This window comes from Pholcus phalangioides, unplaced genomic scaffold (assembly GCF_987345545.1).
Source record: "Pholcus phalangioides strain wild (caught in Gottingen) unplaced genomic scaffold, Ppha-v1.0 ptg000011l_1, whole genome shotgun sequence".
Classification (NCBI taxonomy): domain Eukaryota; kingdom Metazoa; phylum Arthropoda; class Arachnida; order Araneae; family Pholcidae; genus Pholcus; species Pholcus phalangioides.
Window position 1 is genome coordinate 403,475 of NW_028301604.1, and position 27,362 is coordinate 430,836.

Genomic DNA, 27,362 nt, shown 5'->3' on the forward strand with positions numbered 1-27,362 from the left:
CTTAGGCTGAACCGGGACTCATCAGTGAAGAGAACGGTCGCCCATTGATCCATACTCCAATCTCTATGCTCTCTGCACCATGATAAACGGATTCTACTGTCCGTAGAAGTGAGCGGGACGCAAACAGCAGGTCTTCTTGCAAACAACCCTTTCTCATGAATTATTTTGGAAACAGTCACCCTTGATACACGGGTTCCTGTGGCTGCATACAAGTCACGAGAGAGCTGAGAAGAGCTGTAGCACTCCTGTTACGCCTCACTATAATAGACAAATGGCGATCTTCTCTGGCCGTCGTGGCTCTTGGACGACCTTGCCCAGGCTTTCTCTCGATGGATCTGGTATCCTGGAACTGTTTCCATAAGTTACACACGACGCTGGGCGTTAAATTGAACTCTCTACAAATCTGGACTTGAGATTGGCCTGCTTCTAGCCTCCCCACAATTCGCCACCTCATTCCATCATCTAAACGTTGGTGATTACTCATTTTTACTGTTACAGTTTGAAATTAACCAATTGCTGCAAAATGACACCAAGAAATTCGCTGAGGTGTGCTAGCGAACGAAATGCATCTTAACTTACGCGTGCTTATAAAGCCTGTTTCTCTACTGGCTCCGCCTACACAAACGTGTACGCATTTGACGTACAAGATTTGAATTTTTGTCTAGAAGCAGTGGTTTTACATTCAGTTCAGTTCTTTTCATGAAATTCGATAAAATATGCAAATTCTCTTAATTTATTTCACCAGTGAATGTATGTTACGGTAAATGCGTTGAATCGGTAAAGCATATCGGTAATGCAACATCGCCAATCGTCTCGGTAAGTTTGATAAATTTCACAACATTTATCACTTTTACCAGCGATTATGCATAATCCTTTTATAGCACCCTGTATGCATAAACGTGCGGTTGCTTCTTTTCGCTTGAGATATTCTTTTTTTAACCTCAGGGATGTTCAGCCCAAACTTCAAGAATTGTGCGTTATCATTGAAATTTAAGCCGAAGTCCCCGAGATTTAAAAAAAAATCTACAGAGAGAAATAACAACCCCTTCCCAGTGCCGTCTTAACGCATGAGCCCACCCGGAGGGCCTCACAAAAATGAGATCTAGTTAAAATTTTCTAGAATTTACTACGTAGGGCCTCAGAAAAACCACTTTGCCCGGGGGCCCATGATGCTCTTGAGACAGCTCTGCCCCTTCTCCAGGGCCGTAGCGTGCTTTCTCGGGAGCAGTCTTTTCTTGGAGTCTCCTTGAAATAGTTATGCTCAGAAAAAGGAGGATTTACAAGTGCCCCCCCCCCCCCATTCGGCTCGGGGTACCGCCCAAGTTGCCTCAGAATAGTTAGGGGGGGGGGGCCTGCTCAAGCTGCAGGTCCCAGTGCTTTAGCTGGTGTTTACCTGCCCCTTCCGTTTCTTAGTACTGGATCTGAAAGGGATAATTTCAAATGACGTTCATGAGTTCTATAAATATGAAAGAAAAATCATACGAAAAAATATCACTGTAATTTAAACACTTTTATTAGCAGCTTAGCCTGTACGTGATGCGTGCACTCTGCGTATTTTACCATAAAATTCAATTAAAATGAGTATGAAGAAGATAGATTCTTCGTAATGCATTCCCTGCATAAATATGTGTGACGTTTTGCTTTTTTAATGTTTTTAAATCTGTTAGTTAAATCAAACAAGTTGGGTTTTATGCTTGTTTACAAGTTGAATAGCAGTAATCCCATTCTAGGAAGAAAGTTCTTCCGACTTCTTCGTCCCTTAATATCCAAATAAGAGGTGGGGGAAGGGGGGTGATGGGGACAATCACCACACCAAGAGTCTTATAATATGGTAGAATAAATCTGTCCCGTATTTTACGGGACAAGTAATGACTAGCAGAAATTTCCTCCTCCAACACGATTTGCGCCTGGGGGGGGGGGCGCTGACTACTGCTTTTGCACCAGGCGCCACTTGGTCTAAGACCGGCCTTGGGTATCATGCATAATCACCGGCAAAAAGGATAAATTTCAAGTTTCTGTCATATCTGCCTGCTTCACCTTGGAACTATTGTATGGGCCTAATCACTGGTAAAGGGGAAAAAATTTTTAGCATTTATCAAATTTTCCAACGACCCATGGATGTTATGCATAATCACCAGAAAAAAAAGAAATATATTGAAATTTATCAAAGGAACAGCGACTTTGCATATAATCACCGTAATATATGCAGAGGTGTATTTACAGGGGGGTAAACAGGCTATAGCCCAGAGGGGCAAGTTCGGAGGGGCTATACATTTACAGAATGAGTGAGATTAAAATGCGAGAAAAGTGACAAAACCACAAATCCGTCTCTCCCAAGACAGCGGGGACCAAATGAGAGATCGAAAGAAAGACTTAGAGAGTATGAAAGCCTAAAAGAGGGACCAGGTCAGTGAGCGACTACAAGAGTGACCCAGAGTATTTACTTGCGAGTGTACGTCAGCTAGGCCATAACTAGCAGACGGGTCTGGTGATCCGGACGCTGAACCAGAATGGGCGCCGAATTCACCCTTTAACTGCTTCTACATGCAAGGGGTGCCAAAATTCCGGCTTGCCCCGGGTGACAAATTATCTAGTTGCGGCCCTGTACGTGAGAGTGTACAGTGTGAAAGCATGTGAGAAACTAAAAGATTATGCTCGAAAACAAGGGACTAGGTCAGTATGTGCATGCCCACTAATAAAGCATGCCCCCCCAAGGGTGGGGCTGACAGAGCTCCCGTCTGGGCATCCGGAATAATTCTTACCAGTTTTTTGCTTTTCACACTATAAATTCACTATAGGGGGGGGCCCGTGAAAATTCTGGTCTGGGGTCCTACTGCAGGATGTGGGGGCCATGCAAAAGAGTTACCTAGACAGTTTGCAAGTATTTAAGGGATCAAAACAGTGTGCAAGTACCGTATAGGAGCCAGGTGAGGGAGTGACTAAGAGAATGACCTGGAGAGTATGTAAATATGAAATTCATTTTGATAAGCAACATTAGTGAGGGACCAAACAAGTGAACACAAGAACAAGAGTGACCTAGAGCGCAAGGGACTAGGCCAGTGTTTGATCAAAAGAGTGACAGAGAGAGCGTGCAAGTATGTGAATGGCCGAAACTGTGGCCAGTAAGTAAGGAACGAGGTCAATGAGTGACCAATTGAAAGATTGACCATCAAGATTAGGGTATGAAAGCATGTGAGCTACCAAAAAAGTAATTTAGAGAGAGAGAGATGCATGGAGAGGGTGGAAAAGTGAGCTGTAGCCAAGAGCGACAAATCAGTGGTAAAAAAAAATTAGACTAGAATGAGTAAAGAGCTGCAAAATTTATACAGTGTACAGCCCACGTGACGGCAAAATTGTGAATCTGCCTCCGAACATTTTTCCAAGACAATGTGCAATGTGCTTGATTATAATGTTTTTATTTTTATTGATTTTATTGCCAGCAAACCTAAACAAATCATTATAAAAGTATTTAAAAAAGTATCTTTGTTAGTAATGAATGCTTCATTGCGTTAACTTTTTATGAACGAAGACTTTTTCTGCTTGAAATGGATAAAATATTACTAATTGCATTATAAATTCAATTATTAAATTTATGTCGTGACCATTCTAGACGTCAATTTCAATTGGTGCGTACAGCTCTCCTGAGCAGAGATACAATATTTGCCAAAAAAGAATGAGAAATACTTAAAGAAAGGAGGGGGAAAAAAAGATGGGATCACACAAAAGTAATACAATGAGCGTATGTTGTTCCGAGAAGATTGCAGACATCTCTGTCACGATCTGGGCTGTACAAAGCAATCAACCTCACAAAAAGGCCTCAATGTCCTGCTGTGCATATGGGGGGGGGGGGAAAGGAAAAATAGCCAGAACCTTTTTGAAGCTTTTTTCATCCTGGAGATCAAGCATTTTTGAAGTAGTTTTTTGTCAACGCCTTGAACTGCCAGTCAGTTAAGTGTTTGTTTTCATGTGCCAAAAGACATTCATCATCTATGTCAGCATTTCTTAAACTTTCTGAACTCAGGTATCCGTAAAATGTTGGAAACAATTGGAGGGACTACTATCTCACATAGTATGTGGGTCAAGTTTTTTATTTGAAGCTACATGAGTATTTATGATATGTAAGTGAATAATCTTTATTCAATTGGAATTAAATTTCCAAGTCTGCCTGTGGACCAGCTGTCCCATATTTATGGACCACAGGTTGAGAAATGCTGATATAAAATTTTAGAGAACTCAGGCCACCAATATGATTTGATAATCTGTAGCAGTCCACTTGAGTAATTTTGTAACTGTTTGCATACCACAAAGAAATAAAATAATTAAGTATTTTAATTCTTTTTTTTTTTTTGTAATTTAAATAGCATGGTAGGAGTGAATGCAAGACAAAAAGCTAGAATCATTTTCAGAGGGTTCCATCTTCAGTGATCTCTCACTTATGCGTCAGTGCAGGGGAACAAGGAAAAAAGATGCATAAATAAAAGATACGTGTAAATAGATAGCATTACCATGCTTTGACCGGGAGTGCAGAAAATCACCTTTTAACTGAGAGATCACTGTAATTCTGTAGAAGATTTCTGCAAATGGACGTAAAATTTCAGTGCTTTTGATTTGTTGTTTTCATTATATTGATTTATTCTTTCAGACCATAGCAGTGATCCAATCTTTTTGGACCTTAAGACCTGGGGATTGTTTTTCCCATATTTTTTTTTAGACAATGATGGATAACAGAAACTTATGGTTAAATGAGTGACGGTTAATCAAAGTTTTACTAACAAAACATATTGTACCAATTTCTTTTCTCAATTTTTTTTTTTTTTTGGTGTTTTAGAAAGTACTCTTTTAGTGTCATTTTAGTACAAAATACAGCTATATAAGTATAATACTTTTTATCTAGACAGAGTTGAATTTTTGTTGGTGTCATTTTCTGAAATCTGCTGAAATTTTACATGTTCAAATCATGGATAGCAAACATGGGAGAATTCTGAATTTCTTTGATACCTAATTTTTCTTTTCTATTTTTGGCTTTCCATCAGCTACACTGCATCACACCAACCAAGATCGCTCCTCTTTCCCTCTGTCTCCATAGAGGCTTCCAACCAACTGTATAGCTTTAACTTTTGAAACAGTGGATAGTGGGTTTTGTGTTTGGGCATTCTCAGAATTAACTAGAATATGATAACACCACCACAACCAAAGATAGCATAGATAAGTAATATGAAATTCACAGAACACGGAAAAACTTCATTATATGTGAAAACTTGTAATATCCCTATTTGTTATGTCAGTTTGGCTGCAGTGCCGTCTTAACGCATGGGCCCACCCGGGCATGGCCCGGGGGCCTCAAGAGAAGAGGGGCCCCACAAAAATGAGATTTGGTTGAAATTTTCTAGAATTTACCTGGTAAGGCCTCAGAAAAAACCACTTGGCCCAGGGCCCATGATCCTCTTAAGACGGCCCTGTTTGGCTGTATTATGGTTAGTGCAAAAAAAAAAAAAGATTTATGGATAAGGTTTTAATCTATGTAACAAATACATTTTATTGCAACTAAATAAAAACATGTAGCTCACACATCAATTTAATTTATTCACTACAGAATAGAAGCCCTAAAAACAAATGAACAAACTCAAGTACCAGCTAAAATGCAAAAAAAGTAAACTATGAAGATATGCACACAGTCCAGTTTCATAGTCACATCAAGCTTTTGGTGTTTTTTTTGCTACAACTGGCAATTTATCACCTTCTAAATATGGATTTTTAGCCTGTAAAATATTTTTTTAAAAGAAATCGAAATTAAGAAATACAAAACATGAGTTGGTTTCTCTTGTGACATGCTTATGCTGATAGGGAATTAAATCACAATGAAACTATCACACTAAACAATGCATTACTATTTTTAGCAAATGTAAAATCATATATAATTTTTAGTAATAACTTCAAACTTGGAGGTATGAGATACATAATTATGAGATACATAATTTAAATTAATTAGTGCAATTAAAATTTTAGAGTAAGTATACCTGAGGTCAGCAGTCCAGCGAACGGGTCACTATATCCCCTTGCTTTTACTAGTTGCTGCTCTGGTTGCACAACTGAAAATCTTGAGGATCCAGAGGTGCCGATATGAAGAAAACATAGGGGGCTGAAAGCTGCTGGTTGTCCCGTATATACAGAACTCAAGAGCGTACGCAGGAGAGGGAGGGTGCATTGCATTGTCTTTTCAGAAATTATTGGGGGGGACTCAGCCCACTTACAAAATTTATTGGAGGTGCTCTCTCTCAAATGACCTCAGGCCCTAGGTTCCGGCACCTATGTTGGAGCCAATATATTCTACTCTAGCTTAATCAGGCACTAAAGAAACGTTTCTGTTTGAATACAAAAACTTGACCTTTACATAAACGGGATAAAAGAAAATCATTCTACCCTTTCTGCAATGTTTAGTTGCAGAAGATGGTATTTTCTCTTTCTACTCTTTCTTCTTTCTGTAGAAGACATTTCTAACTTCCTCCCAGTATGGACAAATGAACTTTATATTGGAAGAAATAGGAATTTCTGCCTTTTCTCCGATGGTCAAATGTAGGAAAAATGGTACTTTCTATCCCTTTTCAGTGATAACAAGAAGGCAATCCAACAAGAACACCAACAAGAGATGAAAACAAATATTCAGTAAAAAAAAAATTGGAATAAGTAATTTTAGATAAGTCCGCACTTGCAAATATGAACTTCTCATTATAAAATTCCTGATTTCAATCACCGCGAATTTCATCATATGCAAAACTCAGCTTTTCCTAAAAGGCGTTGACATATGGCATTCCAGATCTTGGTTAGTAATTTTTTGTGGAGTAGGCTTGTAATTATGACATTGCTGTGAGTGACTATTGGCTAACTTCATCACAAAGAGGGACTGTCATCAACACGGTGATGGACGCGACACCATTCCTTGCCTCCCCTCTAATTTTTACAAACATTTGAGATTCAATAGTGACGGCGTACTCTCCAGGGTTGTATAGCAATGTTCCTCACACAGCGGTGTTCAGTACACATAAAAACACACATGAAACTACAGTATAGTGTAACCATGTTTATATGATTCTCATTTATCCTCTTCACTCGAGAAGTACACATATTTGTACATTTTTAACGATTTTAAATGGTTCTTTCTTCAAGACCTGGGGCATATGTATGTGTACCCAACTTCAATGGTCTTAGTGAAGGTATCGATCCAAATTACTTGATTAATTTTTTTTAATGACATTTTGACATACAATCAACACAAATCAATGAAATTTTTTTTTTAATGGTTAGCTTTGGCTCGGTGTGGAGAGGTTATATACATTTCTTATTTATACAATGTTTGGCTTCGCTCACAATTCATTTCTATACATTTTAATGCTAAAATATTTCATTTATTTGATGCATAATCGCAATTACACGATATTTTCATTTCAACTCGAACCCTGAAATTAGGTAAAATTATCATTTCTGATAATCAGATTTTAATTCTTTTTTGCTGGTAGCATAAACATGTCACTAAAATTATAATATTTTATGAATATTGTTAAAGCCATAATTGTTGCAGTAAAGCCATAATTTTTAGTACGATTGTCAACAGTCACTATATAGGATGTTCTTAATTTTGGAAATAGAGAAAAGGTCTCCTTCTTTCTGAGACGCAAAATAAAAATTACGAGAATAATTCTGGATCTATTGAAAAGTAAAACTTGTGAAATAATTAAATATTTCAAATTACTTTTGGAAACGGTTGTAAAAAATTCAAATAAAAATAAATCTGTAAATAAAAGGTATTGCTTGCACAAACTCTTAGAAATTTTTTTTTAAAGTTTTTCTTTTTTTCATTTAAAAAGAAATATCGTAACAATCTTCAAGATTAAAGTATAAAGGCGAAGTCATCTTCAGTATGATTTTTTGAGAAATTAAAAAAAAAATTCATGTTTTTTTTCCAAGTATTTTCTTCGTATTCAAATTATTTTTAAGTATAATCGAAATTTGAGCTAGTTAACTCTAATTTAAAACTAGGTTTCAGTTGCACATTTTTCGCGATGTTTTGACTTGGCCTCTTGAAAGTTGTATAAACAAGATTCTACTGTATATCTTTCTTCATTCCCTATTTTTCCGATCCTGAGACCATCCATTGTCCGAAGCTGATGTTTAGCTATCTGTATTGCTCTAAAATAAATTTTTATACAACCCGGCATCTTGATGCCAACCTGTTAACTTTGAATTTTGTCTACTCCAGGGTTATATAACTCTAAATATTTTTTCACTTTAATGAGAGAGCATCAAAAAAAAAATCAATGTAATATCCTTCCCCTCAGTGGTTCTCCATCTGTTCTTTGTATGATAGCAAAAGACGTATCTCAGAAAAGTCGGTCCATAGAGAACGTATCTATTCAGCTGAACTATGTCTTTCCTTTTCCTCAAACAAGGTCATGAAAAATCGGCCTCCTAAAATGATGGGACTAAGCCTTTTTTACATAAGTTTTATCTTTGACTCCCATCATATTAGCAGGGTTTGAAGTTGCTTCAGGGAAACAGAAAAATGCCGTTTGGCCCACCAAGCAAGTGGGTTAAAATCCTCAATAATTAGCATGTTAAAAGACTTGTGAGTGAACCAAGTGGCATTTTGAAGAAGTGTATATGTGTTAAAACTCATTTTGGATTCTAAATGTTTCAGAAACGCCTGAAAGATACCAGGCTGCAAATTTGAAAAAGTTTGAAAATTTCCGATTTTCTCAAAATGTCCACCTTGTTGGGCATTTTACCTGTTGTGGTTTTGTTTTTGTATTTGTATATATATGAGGGCAAAATACACCAGAATTCATAGCCATGTGAGTTCAATAATCTTGTTTCTGGTATTACAATAATTTTATTGTTAGACAACATGAGTGTCCAATAAGGTAGGCTTTAACCTGGTAAAGCGGTTGTTCAGCTTGGCCATGATTGCCCCATATAACATTTGAACCTTCTTATGACCGTTAGAGGTTTAAATTAGCCTTGTACGTCCCTCCTTATAAGGGAAGGGCCTATTCAAGTATTACGTCAGCAACAATAGGGGAAGAGGGATTTCGCATTTGCTGACTTTTGATGACAAGGAGGGGAAGGGGGGTTTGAATGATGATTACATCATCAACCGCCCCCTTTATAGAAAATATGAAATATTCTTAATAGCATATTTACCAGGAAAACGAAAAACCTTTCCCTAATTTGTGGGCACTTGAACTAACATTCCCTTGATAACTCCTCAAAAAAAATAGTAGACCTCCCCGACCTCAACAGACACCCCCGTCCTGCCTCACTTATAAGGGGTAGCGGTTTGCCTAAACGGTTTTGTGTCCACTCACTGCGTCACATGCATTGCCCTTGATTGATTTGCTGGACTCCCGTGTTAAGCGAATACATGCTCTTCGAGGTGAAGGGGGGGGGGAATGTGGTTCACCAAGAGTGTGTATGGTTATCACAGGGGTGGGATTGTCTACTTTCGCCCTGCCACCCTACGTATACTCTCGAAGGGCAACCCCAATCAAAGGCGTATATGCAGAAAACTCGTGCGATCGAGGAGACAAAAGGATTAGGGGTTGGGTCGCAATGAATTACTTAAAGAAAATTCTTACATCGGCTTCGGATGACCATATGTCCCGCAGTTTGTCCCGTATTTCCGTGACATCCCCATTTTCTGTTTTTTTCCCTCCATCTCGACTTTTTTTGAAAAATGTCCCGGTTTTATTCACTTTTCAGTCGAAGTTTTCTTGAATTTATTTCGCTTGGGGGGGTGGTGATCCCAAGTCTATAGGTGAGATGGCCTTCTTCAGTGACGTCACCAGCTTCGCGTGGAGGCTTTCTGTTATAGATGGTGTTGGCTCTACCCCTAAAAGCTATAGAAACAGATAGGACTTTTCTTCCTTGGAGCGTCATTTTTTCTTTCTAACGTCATCTCCAAATATAGCCAGTCTTTCGAGGAATCTTGTATTAACTAGTGAACAGTGCCGTCTTAACGCGTGGGCCCACCCGGGCACGGCCCGGGGGCTTCAAGAGACGAAGGGGCCTCACAAAAATGAAATGTGGTGGAAATTTTCGAGAATTTGCCAGATAGGGCCTCAGAAAAATCACCTGGCCCGGGGGCCCGTGATGCTCTTAAGACGGCCCTGCTAGTGAACAGCACATATTTCCCTACATTGCAATTTGAAGTCATTTCACTGATCCAGTATCGATTGATTGGAAGTTCGACTGCATGTAGAGGCACTCGGGAAAGGATTCCCGTTGACCATGGCGATATCTGCTTACGTTACGGTATTTCTTTTGAAAATATGGAATATATCACCCATTCACCATAACAACTCCCCAGATGAGAACACCAGGACCAACGTACGGATCTTTTCACACGTTGTTACTACTTTACCACACACCAACCCCAGACATATATCATTAGGTCACTCATATATCGCCATACGGCAATTTCCAAGCAGTGGAGTTGGGTGGTCACCCCGGGCGAGGTAGGTAAAGAACTTGTTCCTGATGTTCTTTGCCGGGATTCGAAACCGTGGACCTTGACGGTAACCTTCACAGTGGAAGATGAGCATTGTAGCCACTCGGACCGCTTACACGTTGTTACTGGGATGAAACCTTTTTTTTACTTTAGTTGTTTGTGTGTTGTCACTGGAAAGAGTCTCATCTGCGAAGAAGTGACTTCACATCAATGAGACGCCGAGTCTTTATGTTGTAAACCTGAGTCGGATTTATGGTTTAGCCACCTATGGGCTACACAAAGTATGTCGCCCTTTTCTCCCATTCTAGTCTAATTTTCTTAAATCTCATTCCTCAAATTTGCCACCCTGGACTACAGCCCACATAGCCGTAACCCCTGTAAATACTCCTCTGTCTTTAAGTCACTCTTTTGATGTCATGTGAGTGATCATTTGGTCACTGCACATTCTTGATCACTTTTTTGGGCTTTCACCGATCAGGTCCTTCACTCTCTGGGTCACTCTTTTGGTCACTCACATGCTTGCACATTCTTGGCAGGCCCGTCATTTATACTTTTTCCGGAAGGGGGGGGGGGAGGACAAAGAACATATACTCACTGTATGTATATCTATATATACCCCATTTCTAAAATATAAAAATACCATCTCTATATTGATGTTTATTTGCAGCAAGCTTGGAAATTATTTCTTCAATTTCCACTTGTCCACAGTCGCCAGAAATATCTTTCGGTAGGGGAGACAACTAATGTTTCGGGGGGGGGGGGGGCAAAGTGATTGAAATATAGAGTTTACTATGTTATCCCCTATATTTCGGCCAATTTTCTCGCATTTAGGGGGGTGAACCCTCTTGTCTTCCTCATCTCACTCCCGCTATTGTCTTAGACACCGCAGGTATGAGAAGGTTGAAGAACACTACTGTAAACGGCGTGTAATAGGTATGTGATCTTTTCCAGGTCATTACTTACTTTTTTGGCAAAGAATTTTTTTGCAACTAGACTCTTGTGTTGTCCTTCGATCTATAAGGAGAAAAATATATATTTAATGTCAAAATAAATGTTTTTCAAATTTACATTGATAAACGGGTGATTTTTCTAAAATATTGGGTTCATCAAGAAAATGAGCGTAAGGGTATGAACATAGTACACGCGTGTTTCCGATTTAGAGAGTGTGCGTGGTTTACTCGCGCCGGGAGGCGTAATTACAAAATCCCTACTTTATATATATATATTATAACTTTCTACATATAACTTTGATGCTGATTAATGGCATTCATCTGATAGTCAGTTTAATGATAAACTTTTATACACATCCAAACTTTCTATTACCCACGGCTTCGCTCACGTGCATTTTGTAATCTGAAAATTCCCCCATTTCAGGGGTTTAATTTTGAAAAATCCCTTCTTAGTGAGTCTCTAAACTATAAAACAAAACTACTGGCCAAATTTCATATTTATAGCTCCAGAGGTTTGGACTCGGTGATGATGAATCAGTGAATCAGTCAGTTAAGACATATTATTTTACATACAGGGTAGTAAGGAAAGTCGCTAAGTCCCATTTTACTGCCGAACCGTTGATCCTAGACGAATACATCCAGTTAATAAAAGTATCCAAATAACGTGTAGACCTTAGATACGTCATTCATATTACAAGGGGTTGTACGGTAATTAAAATATAAAAACTAACTTTTTATACGGACACCTTGTACTCAAAAACCCGATTAAAGTTGTTGCCCTGTCTCTTCTGAGGCCAACAAAAAATTCCACGTTTCCAAGTGCAATATTCACTGAGATACTTGAATTAAACAAATGGAGAAAAGTTGCGAAAGAACAGTAAAAAATAACAGACAACCACATCGATCTCATATTACTGGAGGGAACATGACGTCAGCGGTCACCTCCTCGGCAAGAGGAGACGATCCCTGTTATTTTCTTATGGCATCCTTAGGAGTTTAAAGGGAAATATTATATATATATATATACAGGAAGGAAGAGAGAGGGACTCTATTTTTTCTGAGGTTTGCAATTACTATTCCAAAATTAATGAAAGAAATAATTCCGGAATTAATGAATGATATTTCCCGAATAAATGAAAGAGATAATTCTAGAATTAATGAAAGCAATAATTGCAAAATCAATTAAAGACAATAACAGAATTAATGAAAGAGGTAATTCTATAATTAATAAAAGAAGTATAAATCCGGAATTGATGAAAGGAATTATTCTATAATTAATAAAAGAAATAAATCTAGAATTAATGAAAAAAATAAATCCAGAATTAATGAAAGAAATAAATCCAGAATTAATGAAAGAAATAAATCCAGAATTAATGAAAGAAATAAATCCAGAATTAATGAAAGAAATAAATCCAGAATTAATGAAAGAAATAATTTCAGAATCAATGAAATGAATTTTAAATCATTCATTCTGATGTAACAGAATTAATGAAAGAAAACATTTGGCACGATTACAAAAACAAGTAGAAGCTTACGTAACGCATTGAGATCTCTCAATAACGTAAACTCATTAGACTGAAAATTTTGTCCATAAATGGGAGTGTCAGCTAATTGGAGTGAAATATTATACATTGAGGATCTATTCTTCGCGATACTCAGTATAGTGTCCGATACGAGAAATGTCCGTTACGAGAAGTTCCACTGTATGAGGAATTAAAGAAAATTATTCGTAGCACGAGGGGGGGGGGGGGGTCCCCGTCATTATTTCCTCAAAGGGCCCCATGTAATGCTGACCAACTCAACCCCCCGACTCAGCCCGGACGTCATATACGGACGGCTGTAGCTCGGACGTTGAGAGGGCGATTCCCTTCAGAAGAGTCTAAAATAGTGTCAATCTCAAAATGCGGCCCGCATTGAGGACAACCGGTCAGGGTTAACTCTCCTAGAATTTAAATTGCCTACTCGAACTTAGACCGGAACACAATTTTGTCAAAAAAAAAGGCTTGTATAATTACTTTCGCCCAAAAAGATCGCTATATTTACATAATTTTTTAAATACAATTAAGTAACTAATTTTTTACATTACACACTTATGGGCCAATAGTTTCAAATGTCGAGGGCATTAGCATTAAAAATTACAATATGTTATACAGGGTGTATAGCTTTTTACTGGGGGAACCGTTGATGATCAACTTCCAATTAGAAAAAGTATCGAAATAACGTGTAGACTTCAGATACGTTTTTCATATTGCAAGGGACTGTTTACTTATTAAAATAAAAAATAAATTTTTTTTATACGGACACCCTGCGCTCAAATACCCATTTAAAAAGTTACCCGGTATCTATTGAGGCCAGCAAAAAAAAAAAAAATCCACGTTTCTAAGTGCAATATTGGCTGAGATATTTGAATTCAAAAATGTAGAAAAGTTCAGGGGGGGGGGAATGCATACATACGGGTGAAATTAAATTACACAAACAGTTTTTAATATAGGAAGTTTTAAAATCTCTCGAATAACAGATAAGAAATAATTGTTCCTCGCTGCCGAAAATCGCTACCTACTCCAATGATGAATATTTACTTATCTCTTACCTCTCCAATTTCTATATTCCACATCGTCTATTGTTATTGAATCTCCAAAACCTGTTTGTGAAAGTAAATCCTGTATCGTGAAAGCATATAAAAATGATCTAACTAGAATAGTCTCCTTATCCATGGTTTTCTCCAGAAGAATACTGTTCCCACTTTTGGTGAATTTCTATGGAATGTCGGAGAGAAAAATATATTTCATTGAAATAAGGAGAGAGAAAAAAACATTGAAGGGATCAACCAACTCATTGTTTTGTCCATATAGTGTGCAGCCTAATTTTATTATTTTGAAAATAAAGTACATGTTCACTCCAATTAGCGGTAATTAATTTGTGATGTTCCAATTAATATTTCTCAGATACTGTGTGATCTCAACTAATGTCTAAATTTTTCTTGTGTACTGTATATAATATATTAAACTAAAATTACAAGTACAGTGGAAAATCCTTTATAACGATAATCGCATGTATGGCGATATTATTCTCTGATACCAATACACTTTTCATAGTGTTAATATGTTCCATCTATACCGATACGTTTCTCCGATCCCTTGAGTATCGTTGTATAGGCGTTTTACTGTATTACTTTAAAAATTAGTTTCTTTTAATTCGGGCGAAAAATTTCACCCTAAATTACAAGTCTCACTATCCACAATGGTTCTTAAAACAATCTAAGCTTTTATACAATTACTTTTCACAATACACGTAAATTTTACATAAGCAAGTATTCTCGCAATCAGTGCCGTCTTAACGCATGGGCCCACTCGGGCACCCCAACAGAAGAAGGGGCCCCTCAGAAAAATGAGAAGTGGTTGCAGTTTTCTCTTCTTCACTCTTCTGCAGTTTTTTCGTCTTCACTCTTATTATCAGAGTGTTTAAGTTTATCCACCACGCACAAGATATGCGGAGGTAAAGCTTTATCGAGTCCATTTCTCTCTGTTCCTTCTTTTCCAACCTCCAAGGTCTCCAGTTCTTCTTGGAAGGATGACTCCATTTATTCCTGGTCATCTTCGCTTCATTTAGATTTTTTCCGCATATGTTTTTTTAGGAGCAATCGTCTTGGATCCAGGGCCGTCTTAAGAGCACCCTGGGTTCCTGGAAAAAGTGGTTTCCTGAAGTCCCCTACCTGGCGAGACATGTTTACTTTCGAAAATTTTTACCAGATCTACCTTCATGAGACCTCTCTGCACTTGAGGACACCGGGCAGTGCCCTGGTAGGACTATGAATAAAGACGGCCATGATTGGGTCTACTTTAAGCCTCTTTGCTTTTTCCTCTTGACACTTCTTATGAGGCTGATTTTTAGCTGTGTAATGGTAAAAGTGTTTTATCATTTCTTTTAGGCACAATATTGTAACCCTGTCGCCGTTCTTGCTCCTTCTCTCTCTCATCAAAAGACAGAGGAAGGAAAGGAAAAAAGATCTAACTCACACAAACACCATTTCTCTCAACCCGTTTTAAAATTGTGACAAACAAAGGGTGCAACAAATTAGAATTCAATTTCAAAGTTTTCGGATTTTTGGCCGACGCGTGAAGTATAGTTTTTGTCTTTCGAGGCGTAAAGTAGTAGCCTTTGCCCGCCGTTATGTAATTCTTGAAAATGTACGAACGAAACGTCGGAAGACAAAACTATGCTTCACGTCGGCCAAAAAACCCGAAAACTTTGAAATTGAACTTTGAATTCTAATTTACACGACGGAAACGAAAGCCTTTTTTGTTTCATTTACACGGAAACTTTCTGCAGTGGAAGAACGAGTTTTAAATTCTAGTCAGACGAGGTTGGCCTGAGATCTCAGTCCCCCTCTTGCGATGTGATTACTTTTCGTTCTCCGTGAGAAGCAGTGCCGTCTTAACGCATGGGGCCCATCCGGGTACGGCCCGGGGGCTTCAAGAGAAGAGGGGCCTCACAAAAATGAGATCCGGTTGAAATTTTCTAGGATTTACCAGGTAGGGCCTTCGATAAACCATTTGGCCCGGGAGTCCATGATACTCTTAAGACGGCCCTGGGGAGAAGTTGTTTATTCTTTTCTATTTCCTGATTCACGAGTTCTTTAGAGAGGGGCTTTAACCAGGATATCTTTTAGGTGCGTAATTGCTTTATTAGTCAGGCACAGCCTAATATTTTCCACCTGTCTCTTCCTCTATGGGTGTGTTAAGAAAGCTCAGCTTAAAAGAATAAAATGAAATCGTAAAGGAAAAAAATGTATTATGAGGATCTTACCTGCATGTTCTCAACGATTCTGTTCAAGGCGGAATCTACGACACCTTCATTTTGAATAGATCGAGCTAAAGCATCGATTTCATTTTCTCGAGTAGCACCTGGACAATCAAACATATGTTCAGCATCACACATACAGTTTTGCGATGCTTGATATTTTTCGCTGAAAACAGCAGTGTTCACAAAATCTTCCAAGCAGCCATCCTCTGCAGTATAATCCAGGGGGCAGGGATCAGGCGGATTACAGTACGCTGGCAACACGCCATCTGTTTTAATCTCTTCGATGTTTTTCATTGTGCCATCTGGTTTCAATCTTTGATATCCCTCAGCTGCACCCCCTGCAAAAAAGCAATATAATATATATCACCATACATAACCAGAGATCATAAATGTGGTAGAGGAGACCTGTCAACATTTGTTAAAAAAATAAGGGTGCTGAGGAAAATGAAATAAGGTGTAGTGAAAAGGAAGTTGACTCTAGGTTGGCAGATAACATTGGCACTGACCCAAAATCATTTTTCAAGTATGCCTATAATGGATGTAAGGGGACAGTTGGCCCCGTCTCGATAGAAGGATCTAGGGTAGAGAGCAATGTAAGCATGTGTAGTGCATTCAATGAGTTTTTTGCACGAGTTTTCAATACACAAGGCAATATCCAAAGTACATGTTTATGATGGGTGATGAAATCCGCAGCGATATTCATGTGGAAGATGGGGAAGTCTTAAAAATTCTTACAAATATTTGCTCTAACAAAGTACCAGGACTAAATGATATTTATCCTATGGTCCTTAGGGAATGTGCTAACGAGCTGTTGCTGAGGGTATCGTCCCTCGGGATTGGAAGCTTGCTAATATGGTATTCAAAAAGGGGTTGTTAAGAAATTGTGCTTATTATCATCCAGCGAGTTTGACAAGCTTCCTCTCGAAAATTTTGGAGATTATTTTCAAAAGGCAACTAGTGAAGTAAATGAACGAAACTAATGTTTTTTTCGGGGAAAACCAGCATAGGCTCAGGGAGGGCAAGTAATGTGTAACCGATCTTCTTTTCTTCTATGATAACGTAACTAAGGCTTTGGGAAAAGGCAAAACTGTCGACGTTGTCTATCTTGATTTCCTATAAGCATTCGATCGGGTAAAATATGTTAAACTTTTTAAGCTTTTTCATGAGAATGGAATTGGGAGCAATTTGTTGAACTGGATAGTTCACAGCTGGTTATGGTGAATGAAGAATTTTCTGATTGGACAGGTAACACAAGTGTCCCTCAAGGAAGTGTCCTTAGTTCCATACTCTTTCCCCTTTATATCGATAAACTCAATCAGAGTATTAATGGGATTTTTACCAAATTTACAGATGGCGTGAAGCTAAGGGGGGAAGTCGGGAATCTAAGCGATAAGGGGTTTAGACGAACTTTAATATGATCGACTTTCAGTGTTGAAAAGTGCATGGTTACTCCTTTTGGTTCGAACAACCCACGTTTCACTTACGAGTTGAATGGTAAAACTATTTCCGATGCAACTAGGATCACCGATTGAGGAATTCCCATCGACGAGCGTCTCAGGTTTTCTGAACATTGTTTCGCGATGGTCAAAAAAGCAAATCGAATGCTCGGTTTTTTATGAAAAAGGTATCCTCGCGTCCTGACTAAAGTCATTCTTCCACTTTTCAGGTGTTTAGTCAGAGAGTTGAGCTTGGTCTTTCTAGTGTTAAATTGTATTTACGTTGAATATATATTAGGTGTGGAAATCGTGTCTCTGACGTGTCTCAATGAATAAAATTTTAAAACTGGTTTGAGAAATTTTCATTACTTATAATAGGCAGCTGATGAATATTTTCTTAAGTAATGAAAATTTCTCTACGTTGTTTGGCGCGGTGCATTGGCTGGTAATCTAGGGTGATAAGAGGAATGAGGGGGCGGATATGAGGCATGTGAGGGAGCGGATGTGAGGCGCGTGAGGGGGAGGGTTTGAGGCGCGTGAGTGGGAGGCGTTCGCCTCGCGCCTCACCCTGTGCCAGAACTGTCCTTTTTATACGTACTACTGCTGAGCCAGGAGGCCGTCCATGCGCGGTCCCATTCAGCGTTCATATATACAGGGTGGATACTATCGACCGCCTATCATAGGCACCGGAACCTAGGGGCTGAAGCCATTTGAGCCCCCAATAATTTCTGAAAAATGCAATGCACCCTCCCTCCCCTGCGTACGTGGTTGAATGCCGTATATACGGGACTACCAGTAACTGTCACCCCCCCCCCCCAATGTTTTCTGCATGCCGGTGCCTCTGCCGCCTATAACTACATATTAATTACACACGCGATTCCTTGTGAAAAACTAATATGGATAAGTAATTTCTCAGAAACTTACGAAAAAATTAATTCATCTAAATAATCTAAAAAAATAATTATATAACTAATTTATTAAGTAATTAACTTTTTAAAAATTAATTTTTTATATCTGATAAGCTAAATATATTCTTTTTTAAAATGAATCTCAATCCCAAAAATATTTTAATATACGAATTTAATATACATTTTTTACTTGCAAACTTATTTACTACGAAAAATTGGTCCTTATGGTCTGAACACACATTTCCGCATCTGGCGAAGATCGTAAGTTGGTCGTGCCTCGGCTCATCCCCCTCGAGACCATACTTTTCCGTGTGTTGCCCGTATCGCATGCTGGCTGCTAGCTCAACGAAGCCAATACCATCTATAGCAGAACGCCTCAGCGCGAAGCTCGTGACGTCACCGAAGAACGTCCTCTCAGCTATGGCCATTGGATATAGAAGGGCGAAGCATGCTCCATCTTTACCTTTTTTTGTAGTATGTCCAATGGCTATAGATAAGATGGCCTTCTTCAGTGACGTCACGAGCTTCTCGCTGAGGCCTTAGATGGTTTTGACTATAGCCAATTTAAATAGGTTGGCTGGCCATTGGCTACATAAAAATATACATATATATACAGTATATGTTAAAAGGAATCTAAGTGTATTGTTTTCATGAATTTATTTGTTGAAATATAGTTATATATATACTAGAAGAAAATTTTTGTGCTTTGTAGCTTAATGGTGGAACACTCGCTCGGACTATGAGAGGTTGGTGGTTCGAATCCCCACAAAGGCATGTGAATTTTCTTTCCGAAGTTTTCTTTCCGTACTTAGTGTTTAAGTTGTGGTGTCGCAGAAAATTTTTTACTCATACGGTGGTGAATAAATGGAATAGCTTACCCCGGAAGTCGTGAATTCTACCACAATTGACACATTTAAGATGAAATACGATATTCATATTGGGATGAATCAAGAGAAGCTATTCATACTTATATAAGACAACAATAATTTTTATAGGGGCACAGTGTATTTATTATATTTTATCACATGTTATTAATTTATTTTCATGATAATTGCTCTTATTTTGAGTTGGTGTATTTTAGACATCCTTATTTGACATCCATATTTTTATGGACATCTTTTTTCAGCCACCTCGTTGAGCATTTTGGCTGTTGTGGTATTTGTATTTTTATATAACACATCATGCTAATTACAGAGAAAAAAAATCAATCGCTAATTTTACTTTTATCGTTGTCCCCGTTAAAGGTTAAAATTTTAAATTATGTCTCCGCCCTTCTTCCAATGATACAATTCAAACAACACTAATATACGTACCTATATATATACAGGGTGGGAACTATCGGCCGCGAAATTTAAACACGTGATTACTTGTGAAAAACTAATAAAGAAAAGTGTTTTCCGTTGTAAGGATCGGACGAATATTTCGGAAGTTATAACGTGTTGAAGTTTTGTCACGTTTCCGTTATATTGTAACGTTCAGTTACGCGCCAAACAACCAGCGAAAGAAAAAAATCTTCCTCATTAGAGGGTTGCAGGCTTTTCGTAAATGAAATGAAGTATTCAATCCCATTAGAAGCCAAGTTCGATCGTCTTTCACGATTGGTGTTTTTTCCCTTCGTAAAGAATAATGTATAATTACGTAAGATTATATTAAATAATTTGTCAGATCTCTCACCCTTCATATTGGCAAATTTATCACCACATTTGTAAAATGTTAGCCAAATGAGATCTATTTGAAATTTTTTTGCTCCAAAATCAACACTCTCAACACTCTGTTGCCAAAACGTGGTAATTTTTTCTCCTTCACTGTCAGGTCAAATTTTTTGAGGGAAGATGCATACAGTGCGTTCGTGTTTACTGCGTGATATTTATTTTTACGTTGTCATTTTAATCAGATTACAAGTTGATCAATGAAACGGCAATATTTTTTGAAGAATTTTAAAATTTCATCGAAACTTGCGTAAAAAGCTTCAATGAAGGATGTAAAAATTGTAGCTTGACAAAGGTGACTGGTGCAAGCAGTAAAATAATAACGATTCGCAATTAGAAACTTATAATCAAACGAATTATTTTATGAATTGACATATCCGAAATAATTAGTGGTTTCGGATTTCTTATACAAATACAACGCCACAACAGGCAAAATGCCCAACGAGGTGGCTGAGGTGATTCTTTCTATTGATTATTCATCGAGTTACATTTTCATACAGATTTATACATGTAGTAGCAAAGATTTCTAATTTCCTTGAGACTGCAATTGATTTTTATTCCACTGAAATGTTAATAAGTTTACTTTACCTTGTTATAAGAAAGATTTTGACACGACTTCGAAATTTATTCCAGCGTGCATGATTCGCGCAGAATTTGGTCTTTTTTTTTTCAGATGAATTTTCATTTTGTAGCGTATTTATAAGGGGGCTATTGCCACGGGCCGCTCTTAGCAGAGACGGACTTCAGGATCTCACCGCCGTGGGCACTACTAATTTTGCCGCCTCTTTGAGATGCTCCTGTATTTCGTTTCTTGATTTTTTTTTGCCGAGAAATCCTGCCCTCTTCCCTTCTCAGCTCTCAATTTTCAAAATGAGCCATCTCTTTACTGTTTGTTCTTAAATATGGTTTTGGTATTGTTTCATTCACACTCATAACATAACTGATATGCCGTAAAAAATTTGAACTATTTGTTAGTGTTAGACTTTATAATGACAATTTGTAACTGTGATCGATTTCATTAAACAAGCTTATTGTGTTAATCAAGTTGATTGTGTTGCAGAATTACAATCAAAAGCTGTGATGCAACATGCAAATCTTCTAAAACTTCTGAATTGGAATTGGGAAAAAAATCTCATCTCAAGATTGTTAGTGATACATTATTCAATTAAGGGGTGTAACGACGTTCCCTCGAAGTCGATTTTTCAAACATGACAAAAAAAATTATTTCCTGCAATTGGAAATGAATTGCAAAATATTTCGAGCCAATCGGGTTGATTTGTTCTTTCAAAATAAAAGAAAGAAGTAATGAATTATAGTGTAAACGTGAACAAGGAAAAACACAATTTGAATGCGATTTTCTCAAATTGTAGTTTTTGAGCATTCGTAAAGATAAAAAAAAACACTTCTTTACCAAAAATTTTGAAATTTTGTAAGAATATTTATGCGACATGTGTTAGTAAAATGAACATCGAGCTTCGTAATCAGATCATTCGTTAGAAGTTTTTAAATTTTGAAAAAAATTTTATAAATTTAAAAAAACATCTGAATTCAACATTTTTTCAAAAATAATTCCTGTGGGTTAATTTCTAAATCTGAGGTTCATTTTACTGACACACATGGCGCGTAAACATTTCTGCAAAATTTCAGAATTTTTGGGGCAATAGTATTTTCTTTCGAACTAAAAAACTGCAATCTGAAAAAAATCGTAATCACAGCTTCAAAATTTGAAAAGTACAACACACGCATACAAGAGAGGGAAAAAAACTCGTTTGCTCTCTTTCCTCAATTTTTCTTAGGGTTACATCATTGTTATTAGTTCGAAAAAACGGCAAGTTATACGTTTGGTGTACGTTCTATGAATTTGGTAGGATTTTGAAGTGACGTCATCATTTGATTATTTGATCATTTTTGTCGCACCACGGTCATTTTCTGCACACGAGGGCTAATTAGACCAGGACCTACAATTTATTGCCGATTCCGAACGGCAGGCTTATTTTATACTCATCGAGGGGTTGGTACGCTAACCCCCCGATGGGGGACTCCCTGCGTTAGCAATTTTTTCTGCGGTCATGTCGCCGTTTCTATTGTACTCCTGTGTCAGGAAATTTTTCTGACAAAGACGAACCGGGTATCGAACTCGCGACACCTCTAAACATCCTTTGGTACTTTAGGCAAGCATCTTATCGACCGCGCCCCATGTGACGTCATCAATTTTTAAAGCGTTATAACTCATTAATTATAGGTCCAAATCAAAAAACTTAAAACATTTTTCCATATCAGTTTTTCAAAGGAATCGTATGTAATTATTGGGTGGGTCGATAGTAACCACCCTGTATACAGTCATATATGGAAAAAGTAAAACATTTTCACGGATCACGTAAAGCGTGCTTTTTAGCAGATATTGCAATATGGCAGGGAAAACATGTTATCGTATTCTTTTCCGAGTCGTAAATATGTAGGCCTACTTTGGTGGAAAATACAGAGTTATCAGTTGCAAAGAGTATCCGTGATGTTTGGAGAATTCCCTCTCAATTTGAAGAGGGCATATACAGTCGATTTAATGAATCGGATGGGGCCAACAGTTTAAATTAACCTAAATCGAGAAAATCATTAAAATAGGGTTGAAATGATCTGTGATCAACATCACACATGCGAGGCAGCAAATTTCCAAAAGGTGATTTTAATCAGAAATAATTCGTTAATTTTTTTAATTCGTTTGAGTTTCTTCATGATTTTTTATAATCATCGCTGAATTCAATGCAGACATCCAACGTTTTCACATCATGTTCTTTTTTATTGTTTTTTTTTTTTCTTTTTGCTAACCTAAAAAAATGGGAATTTCGGATGATCCGCCATTTTCTGCTTGTCAAGAGTACAAATTGGAAGTGACTTTATTTCTCTTCTCGGGCGGTTCTCAACCATTTTTGACTCGCCTTTTTGGTGTATATTTTCTATGGCAGAACCCCGCAGGCTTATTTTTCAAAATTTATTCATCAAATTTACTGACTTATTTTATTTTCCTCGAGTGGTCGCGAACCCCACGGGAAGTGCACACGGAACCCCAAGGGCTCCCCGGAACACGGGTTAAGAATCGTTACTCTACTGGAAACAAACATGACGACAGCTCAATGTGTTATGGTTACTGTACACTGTTTGGTCACTGCAACAATCGCACACGCCCACTTTAAATTTCTTTATTCTTTCCTTCACTCAATATAAGCAGCACTTTCCTGCTCCTCTTTTTCTTGTTTGTCTTCGAAGAAGAGCTGAAAGTCAAATTTTAGAAAAAACCTTTGGATCGTTATTTCAAGTGACGAGAGGTAATAAAAATATAAATCAAAGGTAGTTAAAAAATAATTACTTATTTTTCGTGGTTATCATTCATTAAATTTGGGTTTGACATTTATTTTCGTCGGAAACAAAAAAAATCGTTAAATTTGAGTTTGTTATATCAAGTTCCGGCTGTATTCTAACACTGGAGCGTAAATGTTTGAACCGTGCTTGATTGCTAGAGAACGTTTGCAACATTGTGTGATGGTTGCAATTCTGTTTGTGGAGTGAAACTATGCTTGAGGCAAAACAATAGAGAAAAACATATTAAAGTAACAATCAATCATATATTGCTGTCCCGCCCCTAGAGGCATACAGCGGGTCTTGAAGTTCAACATTTCAAGATCAATCCCTCTCAGCACGAAGAGTCCAATTTTCTCAGAGCTATCTCTAAAAATATATATATTTTTTTTTTGGGTTATTTAAGCTACCTATTTATTCCATTCCTTTCCCCCCTTCCGTTTACTTCTCCAACTCTATATCGAAAAACAACAAATAAAAGTAAAATTATATCAAAATCAATCGCACAACAATAAACAAAATAATTAAATAAATAACAAAGGATCGGGGAACATACATATTAAAGTAACTTTGTTTCAAAGTGAATGCAGCCAGAAATTGCTGGAAATAGTCGCCACTGTTTTTTTTTTACATTAAATTCACACCAGGACAGTTCGAGATGTTTTGACGTTTTGCAACATCTGGGATGCTATCGACATTCATTCAGTAATGAACTGTTTCAATTCTTCGGTTTTCACCGGACTTCTCTTGAATATGTGATCTTGCAGGTAGTCCTGCAGATAAAAGTTTAAAAAAAAAGCAAACCATCATCTCTTAGCTTATGAGCCATTTTGGATTATCCGGTGATACCGATTTTCACGGTTACACATGGTTCCCAAACGAATTTTCGTCTTCAGAACGTGAAAATAATGATGAACGTGCGCTAAATATAGACGCAGAAATTATGTTTTTGTGTTGAAAGTCTTTCTACATCTACTGGAATTATACCCGTGCTCTAAAAGGCACGGGTACTCGTTGAAACTGATCAACCTGCATGTGCCACTAAACGTCTTCAAAAATGCATTAAACCCACTGATCATATTATTTTTATGAATAAACACACACACTGTACACACTCTTTCTCTCTCCACTTACAGTATATAAATTATCTCCTTTACTTAAGCCCAAATGTTCAACCCATACCGATTTGCATCTTGTTTGTTTTGGGGGGGGGGGAACGGTGTCATCATCTCGTTTCATTAGCAGTTATTACAAAAATACGTACCTTGTATGTACTGGTGTCCAAACAAGGAACTGTGTTGAAGGTATTCTTCATCACGAATGGAAGGCTCTCTTCCTAAAACGTTGTCTCTTGTCCTGAAAAAAGCTTTACTTCCATATTCTTTGGCAACCCGTTCATTCGGAACGTCATCATATTTGTGCGAAAGTTTGTTGCGAGATTCATGTTCCATGTGGACAGGATAATCCTCTAACGGACCAAAATCGTAATCAGAAGGGATCCTTTGTTCATGCAGCATGCGACTCATGACTTCTTGAAGAAGAGTATCTGTATAGGAGTCCAATTGATTATAGCCATGTGTGTTCGTTGTTACGAACGCCGCAAATAAAAGAATCAAAGACATCATATTGCTGTTGATAAAAAATAGAAACTCGTAAAAATTCAAAGAAATTCTTGTGAATTAATCTGATGGCATCATGGTAATGAATACAGTAATGAGGATCTAGTTCTGATCTCACCAATTATATTAAAATTACAAACTTTTCAATAAGAAAACTTCAGTAGAGTTTAATTTTGAAAACAAAAAGAGTCGACAAACTATTACGTTGAAAATATTTTTGAATATTTACGAATTTTTACGATAATTGGTCAAAACCAATTGAAAAAAAATATTTAAAACAGCAATTAATTTTCTTATATTAACAATTTTACAAAAACCTGATAGAAAAGAATTACACTTTATACAAGCATAAAGAAAAAGTAAAAAAGTAATTAATTGAATCACTATTTCAACTAGTTTTTTTTTTTTACAAAAAAAGGGATGAACAAGAAAAATTAACATCAAATTAAAGAGCATTATCGAAGGTAAAATTGTATATCTAGGCTATATTAAAAAAACACAATAACATTTTCATTTCAACCTATTTTGTAAAGACTCAATACCTTTCAGGCTAACTTATCATATTTAAATAGGATACCGAAAACACGGAGACCCAAGGCCGTAGCGAGAGGACAGGGGGTGGGGCGAGGTTGAAAAATGACTGATTTTTCATAAAAAATAACATGGTTTAATCTATTGTTCTATCACTTTGGTCTCCCAAAATATACTAGTCGTCCCCCTCCGAAATAAATTTCTGGCAACGGCCCCGGAGAGACGCAAATTATTTTTTTATCCAAAAAATTATATTAATATTCACAGAAAATATTTTTAGGGATGCTTTTCGTTCTTTAAAACTCAGAAATGCTGACGTTTGAGTATTTATATATATATATATTTCAATTTTCTAGCGACTATCGATTGAATTGTTTGCTTCTGTCAACAGACTTTAACCTCAAAAATGATCAAGCTTTCGGTAAATGCGACCATTATCTTAAAAAGACCAATTAAATTTGAATGTGCAAAAAGAATAAATATTGTTTTGGTTCAAGCTTGTTTGAGAGAGAAAATCAACAAAAACACGGATTCAATAGATGTATCTCTCACCTCTATTCTGATTCGTTGCTCCTGTTATTTTGTGCCAGATGCTCCAGACTTGTTCTGATCATCCCCAGCGTCTCTCTTTTCCTCAAAATACCGAAAGTTTCACCAAATACGAAATTTCGCCAACCTGTAAACACGTTGATTTGCGCCAAGTCGGAACTGGAACAAATTCGATCGGATGCGGTTTTCCCGATAAAATATTTGGCGAGATTATTTCTCCAACTTATTTCTAATTAGCTCAAAGTACCAGCATAGTAAAGAAATGCGCAGTAATTAATATTATTGAATTTCTCCACTCTTCATTATTATGACATATATTTTCGTACATGAGAGCACTCGATTTCATTACCCTATAAAGGCGTAAGATTCCAAACTTAATTTACAAAACAAAAATTTCATTCATTTAAGCACTTTTTGTGTCATAAATTTAATTTTTTTAAATCACCTAATTTTAATGAAGAATAAAATTTAATTTTTCGTTTTTAATTTTAATGATGTTACTATGGACATGGGCAAGTCCAGAAAACATGCTAGAAGATTTTTTTAAAATAAATTTTTTAGCTGATATCTCTAAACGATCACAGAAGGGGAAATAAAATGAAAACATTAAGAAAATCAATCCAAATCTTAATTCGGTCGGTAAAATGTTAATTGTTGTTTCATATATTGTTTTTCTTTGAAACGTAAAAATTACAAGAAACTAAATTATATGATATAATTTCCATTTTATAAAAAAAATCAACACCACCGATTTCAAAAAATCAAAAATATTTTTGAAATGAATAACGTAAATTACATATACAAATAAACTGTGTGAAACTCGAAAAAGAATTACACTATGTTGGATTATTTTGTCTTATTTTTGACATCTGGACTTAGTTTACAATTTCTTTTTCAAATTGAAATGTGAAGAAAATTCACGTAAATGAAAAATGATATCCAAATTACAAATTTCAGAGTTTATTTACTACAGGGTGGTTCTAAATTCATGGGAAAAACTTTGAG

General features: G+C 37.0%; 1 protein-coding gene across 2 annotated transcripts in view; it reads right to left on the bottom strand.

Annotated features, from left to right (window-relative positions):
• Nucleotides 1-5,563: 5,563 nt before the first annotated feature.
• The window catches only part of 7B2 (Secretogranin_V domain-containing protein 7B2), a 44,965-nt gene continuing 23,166 nt past the window's right edge, over nucleotides 5,564-27,362 (bottom strand). The window contains exons 1-5 of one of the 2 annotated variants that reach the window (XM_089238703.1): nucleotides 26,361-26,449; nucleotides 24,923-25,287; nucleotides 16,258-16,592; nucleotides 11,465-11,515; nucleotides 5,564-5,759 (exon numbers count right to left, since the gene is read on the bottom strand). In XM_089238703.1, the coding sequence (XP_089094829.1) occupies nucleotides 5,694-5,759; nucleotides 11,465-11,515; nucleotides 16,258-16,592; nucleotides 24,923-25,283 (813 nt within the window). In that variant the 5' untranslated portion in view covers nucleotides 25,284-25,287; nucleotides 26,361-26,449 and the 3' untranslated portion in view covers nucleotides 5,564-5,693. Of the gene's footprint in view, nucleotides 5,760-11,464; nucleotides 11,516-16,257; nucleotides 16,593-24,922; nucleotides 25,288-26,360; nucleotides 26,450-27,362 lie in introns of those variants that run through there. The other variant, XM_089238702.1, reaches the window with a different exon arrangement.